This window comes from Dunckerocampus dactyliophorus, chromosome 1, assembly GCF_027744805.1.
Source record: "Dunckerocampus dactyliophorus isolate RoL2022-P2 chromosome 1, RoL_Ddac_1.1, whole genome shotgun sequence".
Lineage (NCBI taxonomy): Eukaryota > Metazoa > Chordata > Actinopteri > Syngnathiformes > Syngnathidae > Dunckerocampus > Dunckerocampus dactyliophorus.
Genome location: NC_072819.1, coordinates 30458406 through 30482011, shown reverse-complemented (window position 1 = coordinate 30482011; position 23606 = coordinate 30458406). Strand labels below are relative to the sequence as shown.

The 23606-nt window shown below is 39.3% G+C and overlaps 2 protein-coding genes across 5 annotated transcripts in view; one reads left to right on the top strand and one right to left on the bottom strand.

Moving 5' to 3' along the window:
• The window catches only part of troap (trophinin associated protein), a 15701-nt gene extending 8000 nt beyond the window's left edge, over positions 1–7701 (bottom strand). For 2 of the 4 annotated variants that reach the window (XM_054788987.1, XM_054788997.1), the window contains exons 1-9: positions 7608–7701; positions 7096–7181; positions 5996–6182; positions 5471–5927; positions 3960–4072; positions 3810–3861; positions 1337–1467; positions 1211–1268; positions 1059–1120 (exon numbers count right to left, since the gene is read on the bottom strand). In XM_054788987.1, the coding sequence (XP_054644962.1) occupies positions 1059–1120; positions 1211–1268; positions 1337–1467; positions 3810–3861; positions 3960–4072; positions 5471–5927; positions 5996–6182; positions 7096–7157 (1122 nt within the window). In that variant the 5' untranslated portion in view covers positions 7158–7181; positions 7608–7701. The remainder of the gene's footprint in view (positions 1–1058; positions 1121–1210; positions 1269–1336; positions 1468–3809; positions 3862–3959; positions 4073–5470; positions 5928–5995; positions 6183–7095; positions 7182–7607) is intronic. The other 2 variants (XM_054789004.1, XM_054789012.1) reach the window with 2 other exon arrangements.
• Positions 7702–8780: 1079 nt separating this feature from the next.
• LOC129191388 (differentially expressed in FDCP 6 homolog) lies at positions 8781–22770 on the top strand. The gene is made up of 11 exons (XM_054794702.1): positions 8781–8964; positions 10195–10335; positions 10407–10592; positions 15810–16037; positions 16143–16289; positions 19681–19789; positions 19857–20155; positions 20221–20387; positions 20781–20979; positions 21436–21526; positions 22230–22770. Exons 1-11 carry the CDS (start codon positions 8869–8871, stop codon positions 22424–22426), a joined length of 1860 nt encoding a protein of 619 aa, XP_054650677.1. The 5' UTR covers positions 8781–8868; the 3' UTR covers positions 22427–22770.
• Positions 22771–23606: the final 836 nt, after the last annotated feature.

The following is a 23606-nucleotide window of genomic DNA, read 5'->3' as shown; positions in this document are numbered from 1 at the left end:
GGATAAGAAAATATGAAAAAAAAATACTGTTGGATATAGATATAGTATATCCGTGATTATCATCCCATATTTTATCCCGAACCATTCTGATTTTGACACAGGATGGTCAAATTGTTATCGTAGCTTCCTTTTTATGGGGTTATAGCCTCCTTGCACTGGTTGCCTGTGCGTTTTAGAATTGATGTTAAGATTTTCTTGTTTGTTTTTAAGGCTTTGAATGGGCTGGCCCCTCAGTACATCTCGGACCTTGTCCAAATTTACACTCCAGCGCGCACATTGAGGTCCGAAGGCCAGCTCCAACTGGTGGTGCCCAAGAAGAGACTTAAGACCAGGGGAGACCGGGCCTTTTCCATAGTTGGCTCAAAGTTGTGGAACACTCTCCCCCCTCATGTAAAAACGGCCCCCACAATTGAAAGCTTTAACTCTTATCTTAAAACACACTTTTATTCTCTGGCTTTTAACTCTGCATGACTCGTGTGGTCCTCTGTGTCTTTTATTCTTATTTTAGTTTTAATTGGTTTTATTTATTTTAGTTTTTATTAAATTTTTTTTTTACCTACTTCTTGTATCTATTGCTTTTATTGTTTTTACTTCTTGTTTCAAATATTTTACTGTTCTAAGCGTCTTTGTTTTTATTTGATCTTTTAGTTTTTACTGTAGTAATTTGTACTTTTACTTATTATTTATTGTTTTACTAGTCTGTGCAGCACTTTGGAAACAGTGTTTATAAAATGTGCTATATCAATAAAGTGGATTGGATTGGATTGGGTTACAGTACTTCTCTAAATCAGAGCATGAAGCGTGCTTATTTTGAAGAAATGACACTTAAGCTCGCTGGGGTGGAAGTTAAAAATGTTTTTTGGTTTTGTTTTCTCGTACTGCTAAACAAAGGTTACATCAAATGGACATTGACAAGCTTTCCTGGTGGGGGGTTTTGGTGTCATAGCCCCCTCAGCCTCAGAGAGCTGGTTATGTGAAATTTCTGAAGGGGCATGACATAAAAGAAAACAAAGTACATATTAGAAAGGCAGAATGTGAGCACAGAGAGTTGTACACACCCTGGCAGATATAGGTTGTCTAGTGTTGCAAATTCTCTGTGGTGTCCATAGGTTCTCGGCCTCTTTGAGCATTGCAGCAAAGACAAATAAAACAAAAAATAATTATGACACATCATGACAAGCAGAAGAGGGTGAATTAGGCTTCTTCTTACCCGTTACTGCTCCCTTATCAGTCTCTGTCTGATTTTTTCTAACTGGAACTCTTTGTGCCTGCATGGGAAATTAAATTAGCTAAAAATGAATGAAAGCAGAATTAGACAAACCCAATGTGTACATACTGTGTAGATAGAAGTGTGTCTAGCAGATGAGTTTTGAGATGTGTCCCTCATAGGTCCTGCAGCCTTCACCCCCTCGTTCTGTAGGATGCTTCTCAGGGCACTGGGGTCAGGAGAGAAGGCCACTGACCTAACTGATGTAGTCACAGAACAACAGAAATAACATTCACTGGTGTACAAAGGTCAAAATCATTTACTTATTAGAGTTTAACTCAAATAAACCAAATTCACATACATGCTTGTGGATCTTTCAGCATGTGATCACCTCACAAATGTGATCATAGACAAAGACTATACTGACCTTTCTGAAACAAGCCGACAGTTTGTCTCAGGATACATTGTAGACATGGCTGTGTGAATGTGAAGCTACTCAATCCATCTAGTTAGATCTACATAACTCATTTTTAGCCATTAAGCATAATATAAATGCTCAAACTATAGGTATTTATTTACCTAAACCGCAAAGAGGTCAGGGCTGTAACCAAAATTTGAAAACTCACATATCACATCCCAAATTTTATTAATGATTTGGGCCACACGGTGGCCTAGTGGTCAGCACAGTGGCCACGCAGTCAGGACATGTGAAAGATCTGGGTATCTGTGTGTGGAGTTTGCATGTTCTTGCCATGCATAGGTTTTCTCCGGGTACTCCGGCTTGCTCCCACATTCCAAAAATATGCATGTTCAATTAATTGGAGATTGTAAATGGCCCATAGCTACACCAGTCCAGGTTGTACCCCGCCTCTCGCCCGAAGTTAGCTTGGATAGTGAGCCTACTGAGAACAAGCGGCATAGAACATGAATGAATGAATGAATGATTAATGATTTGGAGTGCATGACAAAGTGGGAAGGAAATGTAGCTCTCTTTGGCCACATGACCATTTAAGAGCATGATTCAGCATTCACGATGCCGCAAATTTAAATATCAAATTTTTCAGTCCGACAATAAGCATATTTTTCTAAAGAAAAGACATAAGCTGGTATCAAGTTATAAATACGGGTAATAACATGTACCACAAAGCCCCCAATTTGTACATGTTTAAGCCTGCTTTTGAAGTAATGTCCATGTACCTGTATAACTCCCTGAAAATGCTTTTCATCAAGTGTTGAGATTTCGCACTTTGTTCCACAGTCCTTGAACGCACCACAGTTGTGTGCTGCCTTGCAACGTGGCCAGACATACGATAATTATCTGATTTATCCGATATGTTCACCCTCTGTACGATCAATCCCATACTGTACAATAATTTGTCCCCTTCAATAGTCCCCTATTAGCAAACATAAACATGATATACAGTAGACGCCCCTACAACGTAAATAATCCGTTCCGAGAACGTTTACGTTATAGGGTTTTCACGTTATACGAAGCGTAAAATATATGTAAATAGCCTAATCCGTTCCAAGATCTTCCCAAACTCACCCCTTTGGCCCTTCAAAATATTCAAGAATAGATTTCAATGCGCGCAAACTAGTTTAAGGGCGACTACGAAGAGGAAGGAGGTTGAAGGGAGAAGCCTGTCTCTCACACAAACTCACGTACGTGTTGTATAAGTCAGCCAATGAGATGAGAGCGTAGGCGGTGCCCCGATAATCAGCCAATGAGATGAGAGCGTAGGCGGTGCCCCGATAATCGGCCAATGAGAGCGTGAAGCGTCAGAAGGCGTCACCAAGTGTACTCTGTTAGTCATGGAACATGTTTCCCTCTCTCTGTCGCGCGAGCTATTTAAATCGAATTTCTGAACTTGCACCGACTTGACGTTTTACGTTATATGGAATTTCTTACGTAATACGATGCAAAAACTTCACATAAATTCTTTACGTTCAGTGGAATTTACGTAAAAGGAGGTTTACGTTATGCGAGGTACTACTGCATCCTGCACTGCACCTGATGTTGTGCATTGTCTCACATGCCTCTTCACAGCCAATCAAGCACGACGTAGCACGGACACACAAAACAATGGACAATGAGTGTGTCAGGGCGGGGAAACAAAAGGGTAGTAAGAAAAATATGCATGATGAGAAAATGGTTAAATATCTCATCCTGCACACCACACAGGTGAGGGCGCTGTTTGGCAGCCCACCCCCCTCCAAAAAAAACCCAATGTTGGTGATTTAAACTTCATTTTAATGTAAGACAAATGGGCTAGCAGGTTGATTTTACAATTAGTATAACACATATATGAATTTTTTTCTGCTACATATAGAGCGAGTGCTTTGTGATTGTTGGATTCGAAGTGAATAATAATAATAATAATAATAATAATAATAATGGCTTGCATTAACACAACACTTTCCGAGACACCCAAAATGATTTACACTGTAACCCATTATTCATTCTAACCACAGCTACACACTGGTGGTGGTTGCATCTGTAGCCACAACTGTCCTGGGTTTTACTGACTGAAAAAAACAACAACATGATTTCTTGTATGACCTAATGTTGGGTGGTAACACACCGAGTTGGGTAAACACTGACCTGTGGCGGGTGGAGCTTTTTGATGACTCTTTGCAACAGACACTCGCTGGGGCTGCAGAAATAATCAGGAAAACAAACGTAAATAAAGTTAGAAGACACTGTAGAAGATCACAACTATTAAGAAGAGTCAACGGTAATCCACAAACTCACAAGGTTTAGGTAAGGTTTAGATTGTGGAGTTGCAGATGGCTGCACGCGCACGCCCTCATTATGCAGAATACTTAGCAAAGCAGTGTGATCGGGCTGGAATTTCTCAGCTTTGCCTGAAAAACATTTTTTTTAATAAACAACAACTACAGCAGAAAATCATGCCAATGTTCATGATACACCCAAAAAAACAATCCAACAATCCAGTCAGCAAACGTATTACTGTAATATGTCAGTCAAAGGCATCCTAAGTTTACAATTTAAAATGAACCTTTTTTTTTTATCAGTCTCCAAATTCAAACAAACTTGGAGGTTGAACAGCAAATCTTGTCAGCTCAAGGTGCATCTAAGGCCTAGGTTCCCAAGGTGGGGTATGCATACCACTAGTAAATTTATGCTTTCACGAATAATGTGTCTTCTTCAGGCTTTGCGGCCACTTTGTTCGGCGGTCCTTGAACACACTGTGTGCAGATTGAGACCTATGTGTATGACTTTCTCACACACTGCACAGACAGATGTGTATTTCCTATTCTTCCTTTCACCTCGTCCTTGTTCACAAATGTAAATGCTGGGTGTAACTGCACAGAGGTGAGGTGAGTAATGTTAGCTCTGTGCTGCTGTGCATTTTCGCTTGGTGCATAATGTCATGCTATATGTGCTCATATGTCCATTTGGCTCAGTAACAAGCCTCGTATCGAATTCATTTCCTTTTTGATTCCTGTACGTTATGTGCCGTTTTTTTTTTTATTATTTACAAATCCGTGTACGTCTAACATTAGTTGCATTGTACTAATTATTTCCATGCTGTTGCAGACAGTACAGCAAAAGAGCACAAACATCACAGTTTACCACATCTTACTACAGCTTGTCACCACTTAAATACTCAATACACATTCAAATAAATTCAAACAGAAGACAAGCATGCCAGGAGATACAGTATCTTACCCCTCTAAAACCCTGTTTTAAATTAGTAGCCAGTGTTCAGCAATGTGTTCAGTTCCGTTCAATAACATACATGATTTTTAAAAATATAATGTCATAATATATAATATATTTAATAATATATCCAAGATGTTTCATTGTGTGGTTTACGTTGCAGGAGTAGGGGGTACATGACTTCCCGTCAGATGTCTGAAGGGGTACGTGACTGTGAAAAGTTTGAGAAGCACTGATCTAAAGCATTACGTTACTCAAAATGTGACAGACAATACATATTAAATCCAGCCATAAATTATAAAACACCTGCTTTGCTCCGCAAACATCTTCCTGATCCCTCGGCACTACTTGTCTGTCAGATAAAACGGTGAGGAGATATATTGTATTTCAGTTTCATTCCAAGTGGTTACGTCAACCAACGCAATGTAATAGATTGTGTTAAAACATTGGAGAACCCACTGTTCTGTAGTAAACTATCACAGATAAACAGCGTAAAAAGGCAAAAAGAGTCTTAGGAATTGTTGCAAAGTACAAACAGGATTCACAAATTTTCATCTGATGTGTACAGGTGAACTTACCAGATGGGTCGTTTGAGAGGTAATTCTGCATGTTCTGGCTTGAGTGGCATATCTTGGTTGGATCTTTGAGACTGAGATGGGTCATACTATCCAAACAGACATCCACACTGACTGAAGAAGATAAGCACGAAGAGGTACTGCTTTGATGTGTGACATTTTTAGTATTAAAAGTGTCAGAATGCCCGAGCTGTCCTGATGCAACCCCAGCCATTCCATGAGACGCGAGCTTCCCCTTGTTTGAGTCTACTGCGCTTTTTAACACAGCTGAACATTTAGAGGGTTTCGCAGCTTTGTTTTGGGTTTTTACACGGACATTGTTTTCAAGCTGGATGCCGCAAGCGCCGCTTCTTGACTGTAAAACAGTTGTTGGCTGTGAAGCCACAACAACTGCTTTGTTGTGCTTAGACGTGATGAAAGGCACGGGCCTGGTGCATGGCTTTTTCTTCTTGGCTTTCCCCTGTAGTTTAAATGACAATGTTAGAGAGGAAAAAATAAAACAACTAAAAATGTGAAGGTGACACTCACAGCTTTTTCCTCCCACTGAGTGAAGTTAGATGCCGCAGGTCGTGGAGTCTTGATGAGCACAGGAAGTCTGCTCCTTTTTGAGCTTCCTGGATCTTGGTTCTCAGAATCCTTCTTGGGAAGGTGCAGTACTGGCAAAGGCTGGAAATTCTTAGGGTCTACTGTCATTTTATTATTTTCATCGTTTGTCCTGAGAAGAAAAACAAAATGATGACATTAGGCATTAAATGATCTGAAAGAGCGTGCTGAGCAACATTGCCAGCAAATAGTACATAGGAGTCATTCATACATAAAGCACAAGGAAAATGTATACAGTCCTAGCATATTCAATATAATGGCATAACGGAAAACTGATACATCTTAAAAGCCGTTATGTTTACACGACGCAAAACCCCTTGTGTCCTCTAGCTCGAGGGGGCTTGACTGGTTTGGCTGCAAGACCCACGATCACCCTTCAGTGACAAGCGGCAAACCCAAAATTTTGAATTTAATTCATACTTGACCAGGTCTTCTGGAAAAACAGAAAAATGTGCCTTTACTGCCTTTCTCCCCAATAGCAAAAAGGCTTCACAAATCAGAAACTGTGTTTCTCATTATTATTATTATTATTATTGTGATCAGGGTCTGTGGCATAATCTAGTCCAGATCTAACAGTTCTAGGTACAGTTCATTTCAAAATGGACCAGGTCTAATGTGGTCCAGATGCCGAAAAAAACATAGACATTTCCACAAATAGACTAAAGGTTTCACAAATTAAACACTGTGTTATAATGAATGGGTAGCGTCTGTGGCATAATCTAGTCCAGATTTGAGAAGTCTAGGTACAGTGGTTTTATAACTGAATAGAAATAGTAGGGGAGTAGGGGAGGCCACAATCATATGAAATTCTCAGAGTGGCTGGGCCACACTTGGATTAACCTTGATCCTGTTTATTACTTAAGAAGTACAGCAAAGAATTTGACTACAGATTTTCTACCATGAGAGCCTGCACACACAAAACAGTTTAGGAGATTGACAAGCACTACTGCAAAACGGGAAAAAATATTGTATGGCTACACGCTGTAGTGGTATTGTTGCTTACCTTGCCATACACGGTTTCTTACCTCGGAAAGCCAGTTTGAATTTTATTCTGACTCTGCACACGAAGAACTGGAGAGGAATCCATTACGATCAGATGGGATTACAACGACTAGAGTGGGTATAAACAAGCCAAATTTGAGTCACCAAACATTCTGTGAAGGTGAGTTATCACAGTGCATGACTTGCCTGCATTATAAATGTATGATACAACAACTTAATTTGACCAGACCACCCAGCTCAAGTTACCTTCGTATTACCTTATGTTCGCACGTAAAGCACAGTCGCGCATTAGCTATATCTTTACAATTAGTTAAATGTGCACTGACAAGACATTTGATAAAGATAACTGTACACGAACCACGGTGTTGTTAGCGTCCAAATACAGTAGTTGCAACGCAGCAGTTAGCTTGACGCTCAATCGATGGTATTTACATGGTGGCTAAATACTAAACACTACAGGCACTAAACGGTTTGTCTCTTCTCCGAGACGTGCCAATTATTTTTGTTTTAATTGGGTTAGTACCAATTTAAATACCTTATTGAGACGTCCTGACACACCGCAAAGTTGACGGTGAAGTTCCTGGAATAGCAGCCGTTTGTAGATAGCGCCCTTTGCCATTGGCCACAATTGGAAACTGTATCAGCCAATCAGCGCAACCGCTGTTTGGTTGCTTTTTCTTTGGGCCAATGAGCGATGGAATTTCATAAACAACTCTAACAACCCAATGGCAATGAAGTGAAAGGGGTTCAACCATGTGATTCTATTACCCCTTCTCGCTTTTTTGAACATACAATACACACACACACACACACACACACAATACATTTTTAGTGATTATTTATACCGTGCCAATAGTTCATATCTTGGACATGATACTGAATCGAAATGTTTTTTTTATATTTTGGCTAAATTATTTGGACACCTTAAATAATAACTAAAATGGTCTTCGAAACAATTTTTCTTTTAAGGTCAGCGTAGATGTACTTTCATGACATACGTAGCGCCACACAAAGTATGCAACAACAAAGAAGCACGTGGTCAAACTCTCTTAAAAGTACTGCACAGTTCTTCAAATTGGAAGTGGGCGGATCGAGCGAAATATCGGTATTAGCGATACCAAGGAGTGTCGGATCAATCCAAGCGTAATAACGTCGATATTTTTTTCACTTCTCTTCTATGTTTATTTTCAGCAATATCTGTTTTTTGTGTTGTTTAAATAAATTGTATAAATAGTATTTATACATTGTCATATTGTTTACAATCAGTGCAGCAGGGATTTGAATAATAGCGGAGGGTGTGTGATTTTGTTTTCTTATTTTGCACTATTGACTTAATTTTGCTCCAATAATAATATGTAATAGAAAAGAACAAATTACAAAATTTATTTTTTTGTTTATATTATTACATTGTATTATATTGTTGTATTAGATGTTGTTAAATTGTTTTAAATAAAAGTGTGCCGATACAAATATTTTTGTTGTGTTTTATTTTGATTACATTACAATAGTGATCAACAAATTAAGGGCAAAAATCACAAAAGCATTCAACGATCTATTGTATTGGCGATACTGAACAAATCGATACCATTTTGGGGGGGTTTTGTTTTTGTCTCGCCCACCGCCTCTGCAAATGCCCACTAGGTGATGCTGCAATCAAGAGGCGATAAATCCTTTAGCCTGTGTGACAGCATCATCACAGTGGGGGTGTCTGCCTATCACTCAGAGGCAGTGACAAGAGTAGAGGGAGGAAGAAGAAACATTTGAGGAAACCACAAAATAGTGACACTGATGCAGACATGGACTTGCGGTCAGAGCTGCTCAAGTCCATCTGGTACGCCTTCATGGCACTGGATCTGGAAAGAAGTGGAAAGGTGTCCAAGTCTCAGCTCAAGGTGAGTGGAAATAGTATCTTTTACTTCAGAGATGACACCGGAGGAAGCTCTCACTTTAAAAAGCTCCATTTCCTCCCTGTGATCATACTGCAGTGTGTGGGGTTACTTTGAGGCAGATGGACATTTCTCATGAAACAAAATTGCTCAATGATGAGGAGAAGCGGCATAGAAAATAGATGGATGGAAGTTCATGTGATTCGTGGAGATTAGTGAAGAGGGCACAAATTCAGTTTGTTTTCAGTTCAGAATAAGAATGAGGGAGCCCTCATCTCCAAGCTGTGCTTCTTGAGTGAGCCTCAATGCCAGTGTGCAGTGCAAAGAGGTCCCTGTGGTACTGAACCTGATCAGAGAACAGCCTGTTGAATTGAGTGTAAACAACATGAGCCCTGTGTCTGTCAAAAGGACATTGTTACAGTGAGAGCAGAGACAACATTGAAACATGTTGGTGATTGTGAAAGTGGTTTCAATGCAGCCTCTGTGTTTTTGTTGATGTCATGGTTATGTCACTTGTCCATTCCAGCCACCTCCATGTTGCTGCTATATACCGCCTGCGCCCCCTTGGCTTGCCGAGAGTCAGCCCCATGACTGGGCTTATCCTCCTTATGCATGCAGCGCGCACAAAGTTGTTGTGCTGTGCATGTGGCCTCCATAGCATGCAACAGATGTTTCAGTAGAACGGAGACATGAGACAGGATGTGGTTATGGCTCTTCATGCAGAGACATTGTGTCTCACAATACTCTCAAGGTTGAAGGCACTAGCAGAAATTTGTGTCAGGTATTCAGGTTTACAAAAATATCTTTGGCACCCGTGCAGCTATTAGCACACGTTTTGCACATATGACATACAGTTGCAAATACTCATGGACACTTTATACTGTGTTCTTTTTTCTTTTTTTTTTACATTTTGGAACAAACAAATCTTTTTCTATAGACTTTCACCGCCCACACAACCTCACTTGTTCCTAATCGCAGAGGTGGAAAGTGATACAGTTATTTTACTGTACTTGAGTATTTTTAAGGTTGTTTTTACTTGCATTGTATGTATGTAGTGTATGTTTTGTATGTTTGTAGTTTCTTTATTTCATTAGAATGTATTAGTACTTTTTCCACCTCTGCTTATATGTTTTTTTCCATGAAATTATTTCACGTCAATGCAATTTATTTATTATTTATTTGTATTCAAATGTGCCCCTACACCAGTTTAAATTAGTCAACACTGTGATTTTTCAGGTGTTATCGCACAACCTCTGCACTGTTTTGTGTATCCCACATGACCCGGTTGCTTTGGAGGAGCACTTCAGGGATGACGACGATGGCCCAGTCTCCAGTCAGGGTTACATGCCCTACCTCAACAAATACATCCTGGATAAGGTGCTTTTCTAAAACTATAAGCTAATTGTGCACTAGTCAAGGGTGCTGTTCTGACAATTTGTTTTTCTTAGGTAGTACAAGGCTCCTTCAACAAGGAAGACGTAGATGAGCTGTGTTGGACCCTCACAGCAAATAAAAACTACAAACCAAACAGAAGTTCAAACACTGTTCTGCCAGAGCAGGATGCATTTCGGCTTTGGTGCCTTTTTAACTTTCTTTCTGAGGACAAGTACCCCTTGGTTATGGTCCCTGATGAGGTTGGTCTAACATCTGTACTTCCATTTGAGGGCAGTGGGGACACCAAATATTGCAGAAACACCAAAAACAATCACATCCAAACCAAAGAAACTATACTACAAATGTGTTAAAACCATATAAAAAAACACAAAATGTCTGTTCTGTAACTTGACTAATTCATTTACAATGGACTGACTCTCTTTAGAGTTATAAACGAGCTGTTAGGTGTTAGTGTTTGTGGTTTGGTTCACTGCTGGAGTGTTTGAATGCTGACTGAAGTATGCTGTAGGCACGAATAGGCATCGCCTCTTGATGTGAAGGAGCAGCGGTTCTACCCTGAGCTCCTCCCGGATGGCCTCACACTATCTCTTAGAGTGAGTCCGGCCGCCCTCAGGAGAAAACAAATTTTGACTGCTTACTGTATATCCGCGATACAATTCTGACGGTGTGATACCCTTGGACAAAAATATCTCGATTTCACGGTATTATAATTACAGCTCTAAAATGTGTTATTTTGAAATATCTTCATTGAAAAGATTTGTATTCATTTTTAAATAATATAATAGAACATGATGGAAGTGGATCATATGTATGTACGCATGTACCCACGCACGCACGGGGAGAACATGCAAACTCCACACAGAGATGCCCAAGCAGAGGTTTGAACCCAGATCCTCCCGATCTCCTGCCTGTGTGGCTAACATGATAATCACTAGTATACCTGTACTATACAATTCAATTCAATTCATATACAGCAACTTCTAATGATATCATTTTATATAATGTGTATGATGTAAATACCGGTAAATACACGGTATAAACTGTTTATTTATTTTTTTTGGGCGCGTTGTTGAGTAGTTAAAGTAGTTAACTTTTTTAAAATTAAAAACGTCCAAATTAAAATAATCATCAGTATCCATAACTTATTTTATGGTCCACAGACATCTTAGTCTCTTGGTGTGGTCATGGGATCATATTAAAGAATGAACAATGTGAGTGTCTGGATCTTTGCGAACCATGATGATGATCACAAATGATCACACGGGGAACAGAATGTTTATAAATGCTGTAACACTAAAATATTCGATCAATGACAACAATCTTAACCATGAAGCGCAGATGACTATTTCACAAATGAGATAACTTCATAACTCCACACACTAGGCATAGAACTAATAACCAATTACTAACCATGGTTATAAAGCCCGTGTAAAATCAAGTCTGTGATTAATTCTGTCTGATAAAGCATGAGTTGAACTTTAATTTAATACCTCATTCAGTTCTCTACCCCAAATATTAAAGAAGTTAGAGCAGATTTTATACGGGAAAATAGTGCCTTTGGTCCCCATTGCTTTGGCACTGAGCCAAGACAAAAGCTGTGATCGACCCATGGACCTTGGCAAGTACAAACCGTACTACAAAATATATCATAAATTAGGCTGTTACATTTTGTTTTAAAAGTCTACAGAGGAGCCATTTACATTTTTTTCATAATCAAAAAGTCCAGGGAAGAAAAATCAACTGTCACATTTTTCATGTATATACCTCACACCGCAGCGCAACAGCACGCTGTGTATTCGTTTTCACCCCACACTAACCACAAGAAATACCTAGTTATCATCGATGACAGTTATGTATAAAATCCACCATCCACTCCATATTTGAGAAAATCAATGTTTTTTTTAGCATGATTTCGTTATGATATCGAAATTATCCATCTTTTATTTGCTTTTATATTTACAATCAAGGCATCCATATTGAAAATAGGACAATGCAAACACGACATGTAGTCATTCCGGGTTAAAAAAAAACATATTTCGCACAGATTCAGATTTTAATGAAATTTCATCTGCAGATAGATATTTAAGTGAATTCATATCTTATATACATTTTATCTTGTCCTGAAGCTCTGATTCATGAGGTTGAACGGCTTAAAGTTGGACTTTACATTTGAAGCATTCGTTGGAGTCGATGTGGTCCAACACTGAGTATAAATCCATTCATCCATCCATTTTCTATGTCGCTTACCCTAATTAAAGGTTATGCTGGAGACTACCCAGCTGACTTTGGGCGAGAGGCGGGGTATTCCCTGGACTGATCGCCAGCCAATCGCAATCCGATACAAAATTGAAGTGGAAGAACTTGAATTTTACTTAGCCTGCAAAGTTTTGCTGTCATAAAACATAATAATAATAATACATGGTGCGTACTGTACTGAGCTGCATTAGAAGGAAATATTAGAAATGGCAGAATGCAAATTGTTGCATAATGCAGTACAGTTCAATAATCATAACAATGATCATGCATATAAGTCAGGTGTGTCCATTTTGCGGCCTGTGGCTGTTTTTTTATTGGCCGCGGCACATTCTAAAATATAATTTACAGTAACAACAAAACTAAAAAAGTACAAAGTAGAAATATTAGAGAAAAACAAACAAAACAAAATGAAGTTGTCATTTTTGGAAAATGAGGTTGGGGAAAAGCTAGTAGTTGTAATTATATTATAAGTTGTAATTATATTATTTAATTAAAAGTTGTAATAAAAATTAGGTAGCAGACAAAGTTATAATGTTATGAGAATAAAAATATTATGAGAATGAAGTTGTATTCTAACAAGACAAAAGCCACAGTTTTACAAAAATAAAATATTATGAGATTGGATGATGTCATTTTAGTAGCATAGAGTTGAAATATTAAAGAAAAAAATGTACTTTTTTTTAAATGTTATTTTTTTTAAGTCATAATATTGTGAGCAACAAACAAAACAAAATAAAGTTGTAATTTTTGGAAAATTTATTTGGGGAAAAACATAATATTTATTTTATTAAATTATTTAATCAATTATTTAATAAATTATTTATTTATTAAATTGACTGCAAAAAAATTGAGCAAAGACCAAAGTTCATACAAATAATAGTCTTTTTCACCTATATCACAAAGCTGAGATGCAGTTTTTTTCTTGATATATAACTTCTTTGCATATTTACATCTGTTGGTTTACAAAATATCAAAGTGGCCCTTACATTCTTTCATTTTTCATTATGTGGCCCTCGCTGGAAAAAGTTTGGACCGCCCTGATATAAATAGTTACATCTCAAGTTGTTTGTGTGGTTGTTGACTGACCTATCTTATGCGTTATCTCTTAAGCTTGACAGCTACGTCCATAGTAATCCATACCATAATCAATATACACATACACGCAATACAGTATACGTAGTCCACGTAACCTGACAAATGGCAGTTCAAACCAATTTTAGAAACATAGAAGACAATTAAAACCAAAAGCACTTAAATGTGCAAACGTTAAAAACAAGTGAACAGTCCAAGACCAAGAGATGTTATGAATAATTCCATAAAAAAACATAAAACCTTCATCATTCATCTTTGTTTCCACTTACCCAGTAGCGTAAATATGTACACTTTACCACCAACAGTAACCATCTAGGTCTGCCCTTTGTTTTGACACCAAGCTCATCCATTACCTAACCTTGTAGATGCACGGAAAAACTTTGTTTATATTTGTGAGCTCTTAACTAATCAATCAATGCGTGTATAGAAGCTTTCATTCACAAATGTAACACAAAGTGAATTCATACCATATGACGATTTAAGAGTCACTGAAGTCATGCAGGCAAATCTGGAATTTTGAAATGTGAGTTGACTGAATTGAGCCACATGGATGTCTTAGGTTATACTGTTTGTCTTGTTTGTTTAAAAAAGAAGGTGGTAATCTGTAAAATAAACATGTCACAAGATCATTTACAACCACTAACTATTACTCCCTGACTGAAATCTTGTTTCTTGCCGTCATGGGACACAGGCTCTTTTTATGCTGCAATTTGGGCTCCTGTTTCACTTGAAAGCTCGTGTTTTGGTTTCCTGTCATGTATTTTACTCAGACGCTTCCAAGAAACGACCTACATTTAAAGGGCAAACTACTGGTAGTTTCTTTCATGATGACGTCATACATTATACAGCTCATTTATGCTCTATGAAATAAACCAAGTGTCAAGAAATTGTAGTTGAAGGTGTACGGTGGTACACTGTTGTTTTTGCTCCCATTTTTGATCAGCTGAACTCAAAGCTCTAAAACAGGGGTCACCGACGTTTTTCCTTGTGAGAGCTACTTTTACAAAATGAAAATGGCCAAGAGCTACTCATTTTTGTAACATTTTTTTTCAAAACTTATTTTAAACCCAAACAAATTGAATATGATTTTTTTTACCAGAACATTAACAAAATGCTGGTGTCCACACCTCACATTTTGTATTTCAGAATGCATTTCTTTCTACTGTTCTTTCATTATTAACTGAAAACCTGAATGAAAAGCAGGCTTGCGGGCACCTCACGTGGGGGGCTACCTGGTGCCCGCGGGCACCACGTTGGTGATCCCTGCTCTAAAACATTTTCTACGTACACAAAAGGCCTATTTGTCAAACATTATTCACAAATCTGTCTGGATCTGTGTTAATGGCCACTTATAATTCATATTTCATACACCTAACAGATGTGGTATCTCAAAGCGCTCATTAGACAGCATGATTATTGTACAAGTGTGTCTTAGTGTCTTAGAATAACAAGCCACTCCAAAATGTGCAGTTTATGACAGATTTGTGAGCAATATTTGAGAGAAATAGGCCTTCTGTGTACATAAAAACATGTTACATCATTGAGCTCAGCCCATGAAAAATTGAAAAAATGCAAAAACAAAAGTGCTGCGTTCATATTTTTGTTGAGTGAAGGAAAATACATTAAATGTTGCATTTGAAACTGTGAATTAACTGGAATTATTAACAACCCTACTCCTGATTTGTTTTGTATTTCATGTAGAGTTTTATAGCAATAGCAAGTGACAGTGACGTACAGTATACTGTAAGTCCTGAAGTTTCAAAGTGTGGCACAGCGAGCCTGCCCGTAAAGAACATTCGGCTGGGGCCACCCCTCCGCCCTGAAAATATGATTTTCTGATGCATATTTTTTGGCGATTTTTGCTCAAGACTGTTTACTGTTTCAATGTAGGAACTGAAGAACAATTAATGACACAAAATCAGCTCAGCAGAGTTGGGGAAAATAAATGTTTTCCTTTATTTTTTTCAAGCTGCTATGCTTCCCTTGAAGTGTGGTGGTGTCATCTTGAACTGTGAAAACTCCTGATAGACGACTGCACAAAAATAAAGAAATAGTCCTAATGATGAACTTAATCATATTTAATCTATCTTTTAATACCATTACCTCAGGTGGAGTACCTACTGAAGAAGATCTGCTCAGCAATGAGCACTGAGCTCAACTGTGTTGAACTGGAGGACTTCTTCTCCCAAGATGCAGTGCAACAGAAAGGTATCACGGTCTGGCTTTTTCTGGATATGATGAATACAGGAAAGATAGCCCGAGGAATCGATAAGGGTGCCGTCAGCATGGCCATAGAGGAAGTATACAGGGAGATAGTTGGCGATGTCCTCAAAGAGGTAGGAGACCAAACTACTGTCACAAGTGTGTGGAGCACTTCCTGACAGGTTCTACTTTGTGTCCTGACAGCATATGTGTGTGTGTGTTGTTTGGGGTGAATGCAGGGTTATCTGTGGAAGAAAGGCCAACTTAGGAGAAACTGGAAGGAGCGCTGGTTCACGCTGAGACCGAGCAACTTGTCCTACTACACTGGGGAAGACCGCAAGGAGTGCCAGGGCAAAATCACTCTGGATGGGAACTGCTGTGTGGAGGTAAACTATCTTTCAATACCATTACTTTTTGCGCATGTTTTCCACATAAGACAATAAACTTGGCTCCCAATCTAAAGGGTGGTGACCCAATAATAATCATAATACATTTTACTGTATGTATAGATACCTTTCAGGAGCAGAGAGGTTGCGGTCCTAGGTTGTGGAGAGGAGAAGGAATCAGTGTTATTTTACACAAAGCCAGTGAAGTTTCTAACTTATGGGAGTGATGTGATATACGGAGGATGTCCAGTTTTTATTGTAGCGTCAGTGGTAGAATAGTAATCAAGACTGGATGTTGAGGAGGATGGCAGAGCTACAGTATGTTGTGTGAAAGATGGAGGGAGGGAGTTGATTGGTTGGTTGCAAAAATTCAAATATGCAAACAAGTGATGTTACTGACTATCTTCAATGTATAATGTACTGCAGTACTTAAGAGGATGGCACAACAGCATGGCATAACATGCATGGAGCGCAGGACCGTGAACTGGACACTAGTAAGAAGAAAAACAACATTTTATCAGAGATTTTTTGGGGGTTTGTTTAAGTATTTCATTGCCAGCAGATAGTGGATAAATCAGGGGTGCTCACATGTTTTCAGCCTGCCAGCTACTTCTAAAATGACCAAGTCCCAAAGATCTACCTTCTACCATAAACCTAGAGAATATACAGTGGTGTGAAAAAGTGTTTGCCCCCTTCCTGATTTATTTATTTTTTCTTCAGATGTTTCAGATCATCAAACAAATTTAAGTCAATGACAACACAACTGAACACAAAATGCAGTTTTTAAATGAAACTTAAGGGAGAAAAAAATCCAAACCTACATGGCCCTGTATGAAAAAGTAGCAAAAATGAGCAAAAATTGCACGTACACAAAAATCACAATCAATCTCAATCAATATTTTAATATCCACAACTTTCAGTGTCTGGATATTGACGAAAAAAAACTAAGAAATAACCCGTAAATACTCTGAAGATTCACATTGTGTGTCAATGCGGACGTTAGCTCATTTGCATGTACAATTCTTTGATTCTTAGCAACGTTGTGTGTGGAATAGGCTATTTACGTTTAATGAGGTGTTACGTTTTGTTGGAGTTGAAAGTACAATTTTTGGATGCAGCAAAATGCGTTTGGTGCACAATGAGGTGTTATACTTCGAATCACGTCAGCTGAAATGTAAGTTCCACCGTTTGGTATTATTTATTTCATCGTCTTTATTACAATCTTTTTCATGTCACAAAATGACAATGCACAAACGGGCTGAAATTGACATCAGATCGTGTTTTATACACAACAGGCGTGAAGAAAGTATTCGATCTTGTAGCACACGACACACACAGCCAGCGGGTGCACACTTGCTAGCGCCCCACCAATCCCCACAGGGACAAAGAGACTGAATGGCTGATAGGAGTGTCCACTCATTCTGCTCATTACGGCGTACAACCAGCGCACCCAGGTATGAGACAGATGCACAGACTGAAATTTCTTGGCGTCCAGACCGTTTGGCAGCGAGCGAGGCGGAAAACAAACATGCATGCACATGTCAATATATCAAGGCCAGCAACATTATCGACTTCATTTTTATTTATTGTGCAATTAATAGATTTATTATCATGACAGGCCTAGAAGAATGTAATGCTAGCAGCACATTCAAATGTAACCGGTTGCATACGGTCCCTTTTAAGTTAATTATTTCTTATACTTTCCGTGAAACAGGTGTACATCAACTTGACGAACAGTCCACTATTTGTGGCATGGATAAACATACAGTACATGTGTGAGTCTTTGACTATATACAGTATGTCAAGGCATGTCTGTCCAACTTTACTCACATTTCAGTCTGCTGAGAGCATTCTATGAATAGATTCCCTGGTATAGACAAATTTATGATATCACCTTGGAACGCCTCACTTCCAAGATTGACAACAGACTGATGGAATTGAAGGATTTAAGCGCATGTATCCTGCGGCCCACGGGCCGCAATTTTTGTATCTCCCTACTTGACATCAAAATTTTGTGTAAGTACAGCCCCTTGCTCACTGGGGAGATGGTGAGACGCACTTTCGCTTGGTTAAAGGAGGGCAGCTCTTTGATTGGGCAAGCAATAACCAGCACTGAACTTGCAGTGAGTATTGGCTGCGTGGTGGACTGGGCCGACCATACATTCGCCCCGCACACCATGAAGTCTCACTCCAAGGTTTTCTCACAAGTTGACAGCCCTGCGTAAACACGTTACGATTCCTCAACGCAGAAAAAAAATCCTTGATTTTTTTGTAATCGAGGTACTCAAATTACTTGTTTCATTCCTAATCATTTTAGAGGCAGCCTACTGTTCTGAAGGCTTCGGAACAAAAGTATAATGACTACATCAGAAGATGCAGTCCACTCATTACCAAGAAAATAGGAAGGCCAGGCTGAAATTAGCCAAAAAAAAGTACAGAGATGAGCCTCAGAAATTCATCAGTCCATAAAACTTTTGTCTCTTTTGAATTTTTTAGGCTCGTCTGTGTAGTTTTTGGCAAATTCCAGCCTGGCCTTCCTATTCTTCTTGCGAATTAGTGGATTGCATCTTCTGGTGTAACTTTTGTTCATGAAGTCTTAGTAGATAGTAGATAGTGATACATTCACTCCTGTCCTATGCAGGTTGTTGCGGATGTCACTTAGAGTTGTTTTAGGGCAGAGGTGTCAAACGCAATCACACAGAGGGCCAAAACTCAAAGCCCACTTTAGGTTGCGCGTCGAACTGGACACTCCCCGTTGATTGTGGTCGATCGACCACCTTCTTGTCATCCTCTCAACATCCGGGCAAAAGGTATACAATATTTGATATCAACACAAAAACATCACAGTCTGTGAGATGTGTGACTAGGAAGGTTACAATTCCTTGTAAACTGTGTAATGGACAGATTACCCGTTTCCTAGCATGCTTTCATGTATTTAAAATGATCACTTTTGACGGTCTTATGCCTCTTTAAGGTGTTGTTTTGTACAGATTCCAGCACTATTGTTTGATGTCCGCAATGTGGGTCACCTCAATGTTTTTTGCTGGACAAAATTGCAGTGCGAGCCTCATTTTAACACATATGTTTTAGGGTCTTTCTTTACAGCTCTCAGAATGTTACTGTCATCACCTTCCGATGTTTTCTTTGGTTTAACTGTTTGATGTCTGTTACTTAATACATCAGTTTCTTTCTTCTTCAGGACTTTCCAAATGGTTGCACTGGCTATGTTTGTGCAATGGTTCTGAGTGATTTTGTGTCTTCTGTCAGATTCACAATTGCTTGTTTTTCACCCTTGATAGCTCTCTGGAAATAAATGAAACCATAACCAATAGGACATCATATCTGCCATAATGTTTTGCATGATTAGTAATGTTGTATCTCTTGTTAAAAGGTGCTACCAGACCGTGATGGCAAACGATGTATGTTTTGTCTAAAAACCTTCTCCAAAACTTATGAGATGAGTGCCTCAGACACCAAACAGAGACAAGAATGGACAACAGGTCAGAAGAAATCAAATGGTCAATCTTAAGGTTGTTAAAAAAAGACTTACACCATATCTTCCCACAGCCATTCAGACAGCTTTCAGGCTGCATGTGGAGGGGAAGAAGTCCCTCCACAAGGATTTGAAGCTGAAGAGGCGTGAGCAGCGGGAGCAGTGTGAGAAGAGAAGGCAGGCCAAGGAGGAGGAGCTGCAGAGACTGCGGGCTCTTCAGGAGGAACGTGAGCGTAAGCTGGCGGAGCTGGAGCTCCTGAGGGAGGCACAGAAGCAGGCCCAGATCCTTCTGGAGCAGGATGAAGAGAGGAGGAGGCAGCAGCATGAGCAGCTCCAGCAGGCCTTGGAGGTCCAGCTGCGTGAGGCTGAGGAGGTGAGAGTAGAGGTTAAAACAATATATGTGAAAAAGAGCTGACTTTGCATTGGTTGTGTCTCAAGGCGCGAGTCAGCATGCAGGCAGAGATGGCGCTAAAAGAGGAGGAAGCAGAAAGGCAGAGGAAGAGGATCCACGAGCTGGAGGAGATGCAGAAACGATTGGAGGAGGCGCTGCAGCAGGAGATTAAAGCCAGGCTGGATGAGGAGGCTTTCCGCTACACTCAAGCTGGGTAAAGTTTCATTTGATAGACTGCAGAAACCCTTAACCCAATTCATTTTGAAACAGAAAATTATGAATTCATTGAAAATGCCAGTCAGCAGACGTCTTGGTACAACACAAAGTTGTCCATTTTGTGTAAACTGTCACTGCTGACATGTTTGCTTGTTAAGATGACAGGAGTTCATGTTGCGTTATCTTCCTGAGGAAGCGGAGCTGCTAACAGAGGAAGTGGCCATCATTCAAATCTTTTGTGACGCTGTTTGTGTGCTCAGCCAATGATGCAGTGATAACACACAAAGACCTGAATCAGTCCCTTATCTGAAATTTCTCAGAGCTCTATCTTTACTCTCAATCATGTACCCTAGGAAAAAAGATTATTTTGCATGTTTTCTGCTGGGTGCAGCTTACTTGCTGAGGAAGAGGAGAAAATGAAGGCGCTGATGAACCTACAGGAGGAGCAGGAAGAATATATCCTGAAGACACAGAGGGAGAAGCAGGAGTTGAAGCAGGAAATGGAGGCCAAGTCACGGGCCCTAGAGGAGGCGCAGAGGCAATTGGAGGAGGTTCGGGCAAACCGGCACAGGGTGGACCAGGATGTGGTGGTAAGCAAAAAATAAATCAATAAATAAAATGCAGTTGGCTAAACAAGAATAACATTAAAGCAATATAAAAGATTGAAAATGATTTTCATAGTACCCTGGCTTGTAATGATGTAGGGATAAGACTGGTTTCTCTCTCACTGATATACATAACTCACTGGAGTGACTTGTGATTTTAGTGGACCAGCCTGGACACCTCCTGTGTTGTGTAATACTACAATCCGTGCTTATGTTACTGTTCAGAGTTGTGTGAAATTGTGTGTCAAACAAGAGATGATTTAGCTTTAGATTTTGAACATACTGTAAATATTTTTAAATGTATGTAAAAAAAAAAAATTACAGTTGTTAATTACAAAAATGATTTTGCGAAGTTTATACTTTAAGCATTTACAATGTACAAAAACTGGTAAGTACAGTTAAAAATAATGAAAATACATTTCAACTTTGACCCTCTGATAGGCTGCCCAAAGGAAACTTCGACAAGCGAGCACCAACGTGAAACACTGGAATGTCCAGATGAACAGACTGATGCGACCCATTGGACCTGGCGGTAGGTTTCCCACAATGCATTTCAGCATGTAATGCAATCTGGAGATCGGGAAGACCTGGGTTCGATTCTCCCTTGGGCATTTCTGTGTGGCGTTTGCATGTTCTCCTCGTGTGTGCGTGGGTTTTCTCCGGGTACTCCGGTTTCCTCCCACATTCCAAAAACATGCATGTTAGGTTAATTGGTGACTCTAAATTGTCCATAGGTATGAATGTGAGTGTGAATGGTTGTTTGTCTACATGTGCCCTGCGATTGGCTGGCGACCAGTCCAGGGTGTACCCCCGCCTCATGCCCGAAGTCAGCTGGGATAGGCATGCCCCCGCGACCCTAAAGAGGAGAAGCAGTATAGAAAATGGATGGATGGAAAATGTGTGACCAGTCCAGTGTGTACCCCGCCAGTGAGATAGGATGGGCTCCAGCATACCTGCAAACCTAGTGAGGACCAGCCGTATAGAAAATGGATGTATTTTTTCGTAGTTATTAATATATTTGTTTTCTGGATAAATAAATCTGGATATGTTGTAGTTTGATAAACAACTGTGTTGCCTTGTTGGATGACCATCGGAAGAAAGGAATGTTTTGTGTATCATTTGCAAGATAAATTATGTCACTACACATCGCCGTATATGTACATTTTTACTCACCTTAGAGTGTCATTATTTCATGCCGAGGTTATAAACGTTGCATTCTGTGTCCTTGTCTCTAGAAAAAAGATCTTTCTTGGGAAGCTCCTTGTCATCTTTCCAGATTCCAACCCAGAGAGACCCAGGACTGCGTCTCAGAAGGATATCCGGTGCGGAGGATCGAGACGACGAGTGCAAAGAAAATGTCAATGACAGACCTGGGTGTGAATTAGAGAGACACAGCTCCCACGCTTCTAATGGAAACATGGACATCCCCTAAATGCATGACTCATACAAGACAGTGGCATTTTCAATTTTAATGTGCTGTAAAACTGAAGTAACAGTACTACAATGTTCATCAATCGTAAAATATACTGACCTCTTTTTTTTTTTTTTAAAGGCTTTAAACATGTTTGAATTCTAAACTGCATTTGAATTATTAATCATTCATCTGCTTGACTGTGTGGGACCTGTTCTGGACACAGATAGACAAATGATGCAATGTAACTGTGATGTAAAAATGCTGATACTGTATGTACACACATTAAAGCCAATTATGCTCATCAACCGTGAATATTGAATCTAGGGGTCATGTACAAATATTAATTATTTGGATTTCCACTTCCATCATATACTGTAAAATATGATAAATGTTATGACATGTGTGCAACAGTCCAATTAGTTTTCAGTAAAATGGATACATCAGAATCTTGAAACAGTGGAACAAACGGAAGCCCATGTTGTGTTTTGCAAGAGCCAAATCCATATAATAATCAATGGCGGAGCCAGCGATTCTTCATTGGGGTGGCCAAGTTGAGACCATTACTCAAATAGGGGTGGCAATAAGTTGATACCTGAAATGTCTAGATGGCCAGTGGAGTGCCCGGAGAGTGACCAGGGGTGGCCATGGCCACCTCTGTCCACCGTGTAGCCCCACCACTGATAATAATAGTTGGATTAGTCTAAAATATCTTATTGGATCATCTATATCTTTGAAAAGCATCCAGCGTGACACCATGTTACTTTAATGAACAGTTATATTCAAGGGCATAATTTATAATCAATAATCAATTCACACACAAATCCAAGATTATGATTATGATTGACAATATAAAACTATCATTATTATGAAGTTTTTATTTTTATGTAATTCATTTCATTTGCAAGTAACAAAATGTAACATTTAAAAAAAATAAGTGTTAACTTAGCCGTGCACTTTTATAAAATATTAAAGCCAAAGTTACACTTTTGAGTATGTTGTCATATGCGTGCCGCCATCACATGAGCATATATGCATGTATAAATAAATGACAGCACAATCAAAAACCAATCAATCATACAATATTACCATAGATGATAATGGATTCAGGGCAGTCCCGCACATTGTTTAATTAAGAAGATTTATACGCTCCTTTTGGCTGTCGTGCAAACTGGAGAATGAACAGATGGTCATCCATCTT

Excerpts from the sequence above, each read along its gene's own strand:
- LOC129191388 (XM_054794702.1), top strand. The coding sequence starts at position 8,869 with ATGGACTTGCGGTCAGAGCTGCTCAAGTCCATCTGGTACGCCTTCATG. Across the intron at positions 16,038-16,142 it reads TTGGCGATGTCCTCAAAGAG|GGTTATCTGTGGAAGAAAGG; the intron begins GTAGGAGACCAA and ends GGGTGAATGCAG. Across the intron at positions 19,790-19,856 it reads GAGACAAGAATGGACAACAG|CCATTCAGACAGCTTTCAGG; the intron begins GTCAGAAGAAAT and ends ATCTTCCCACAG.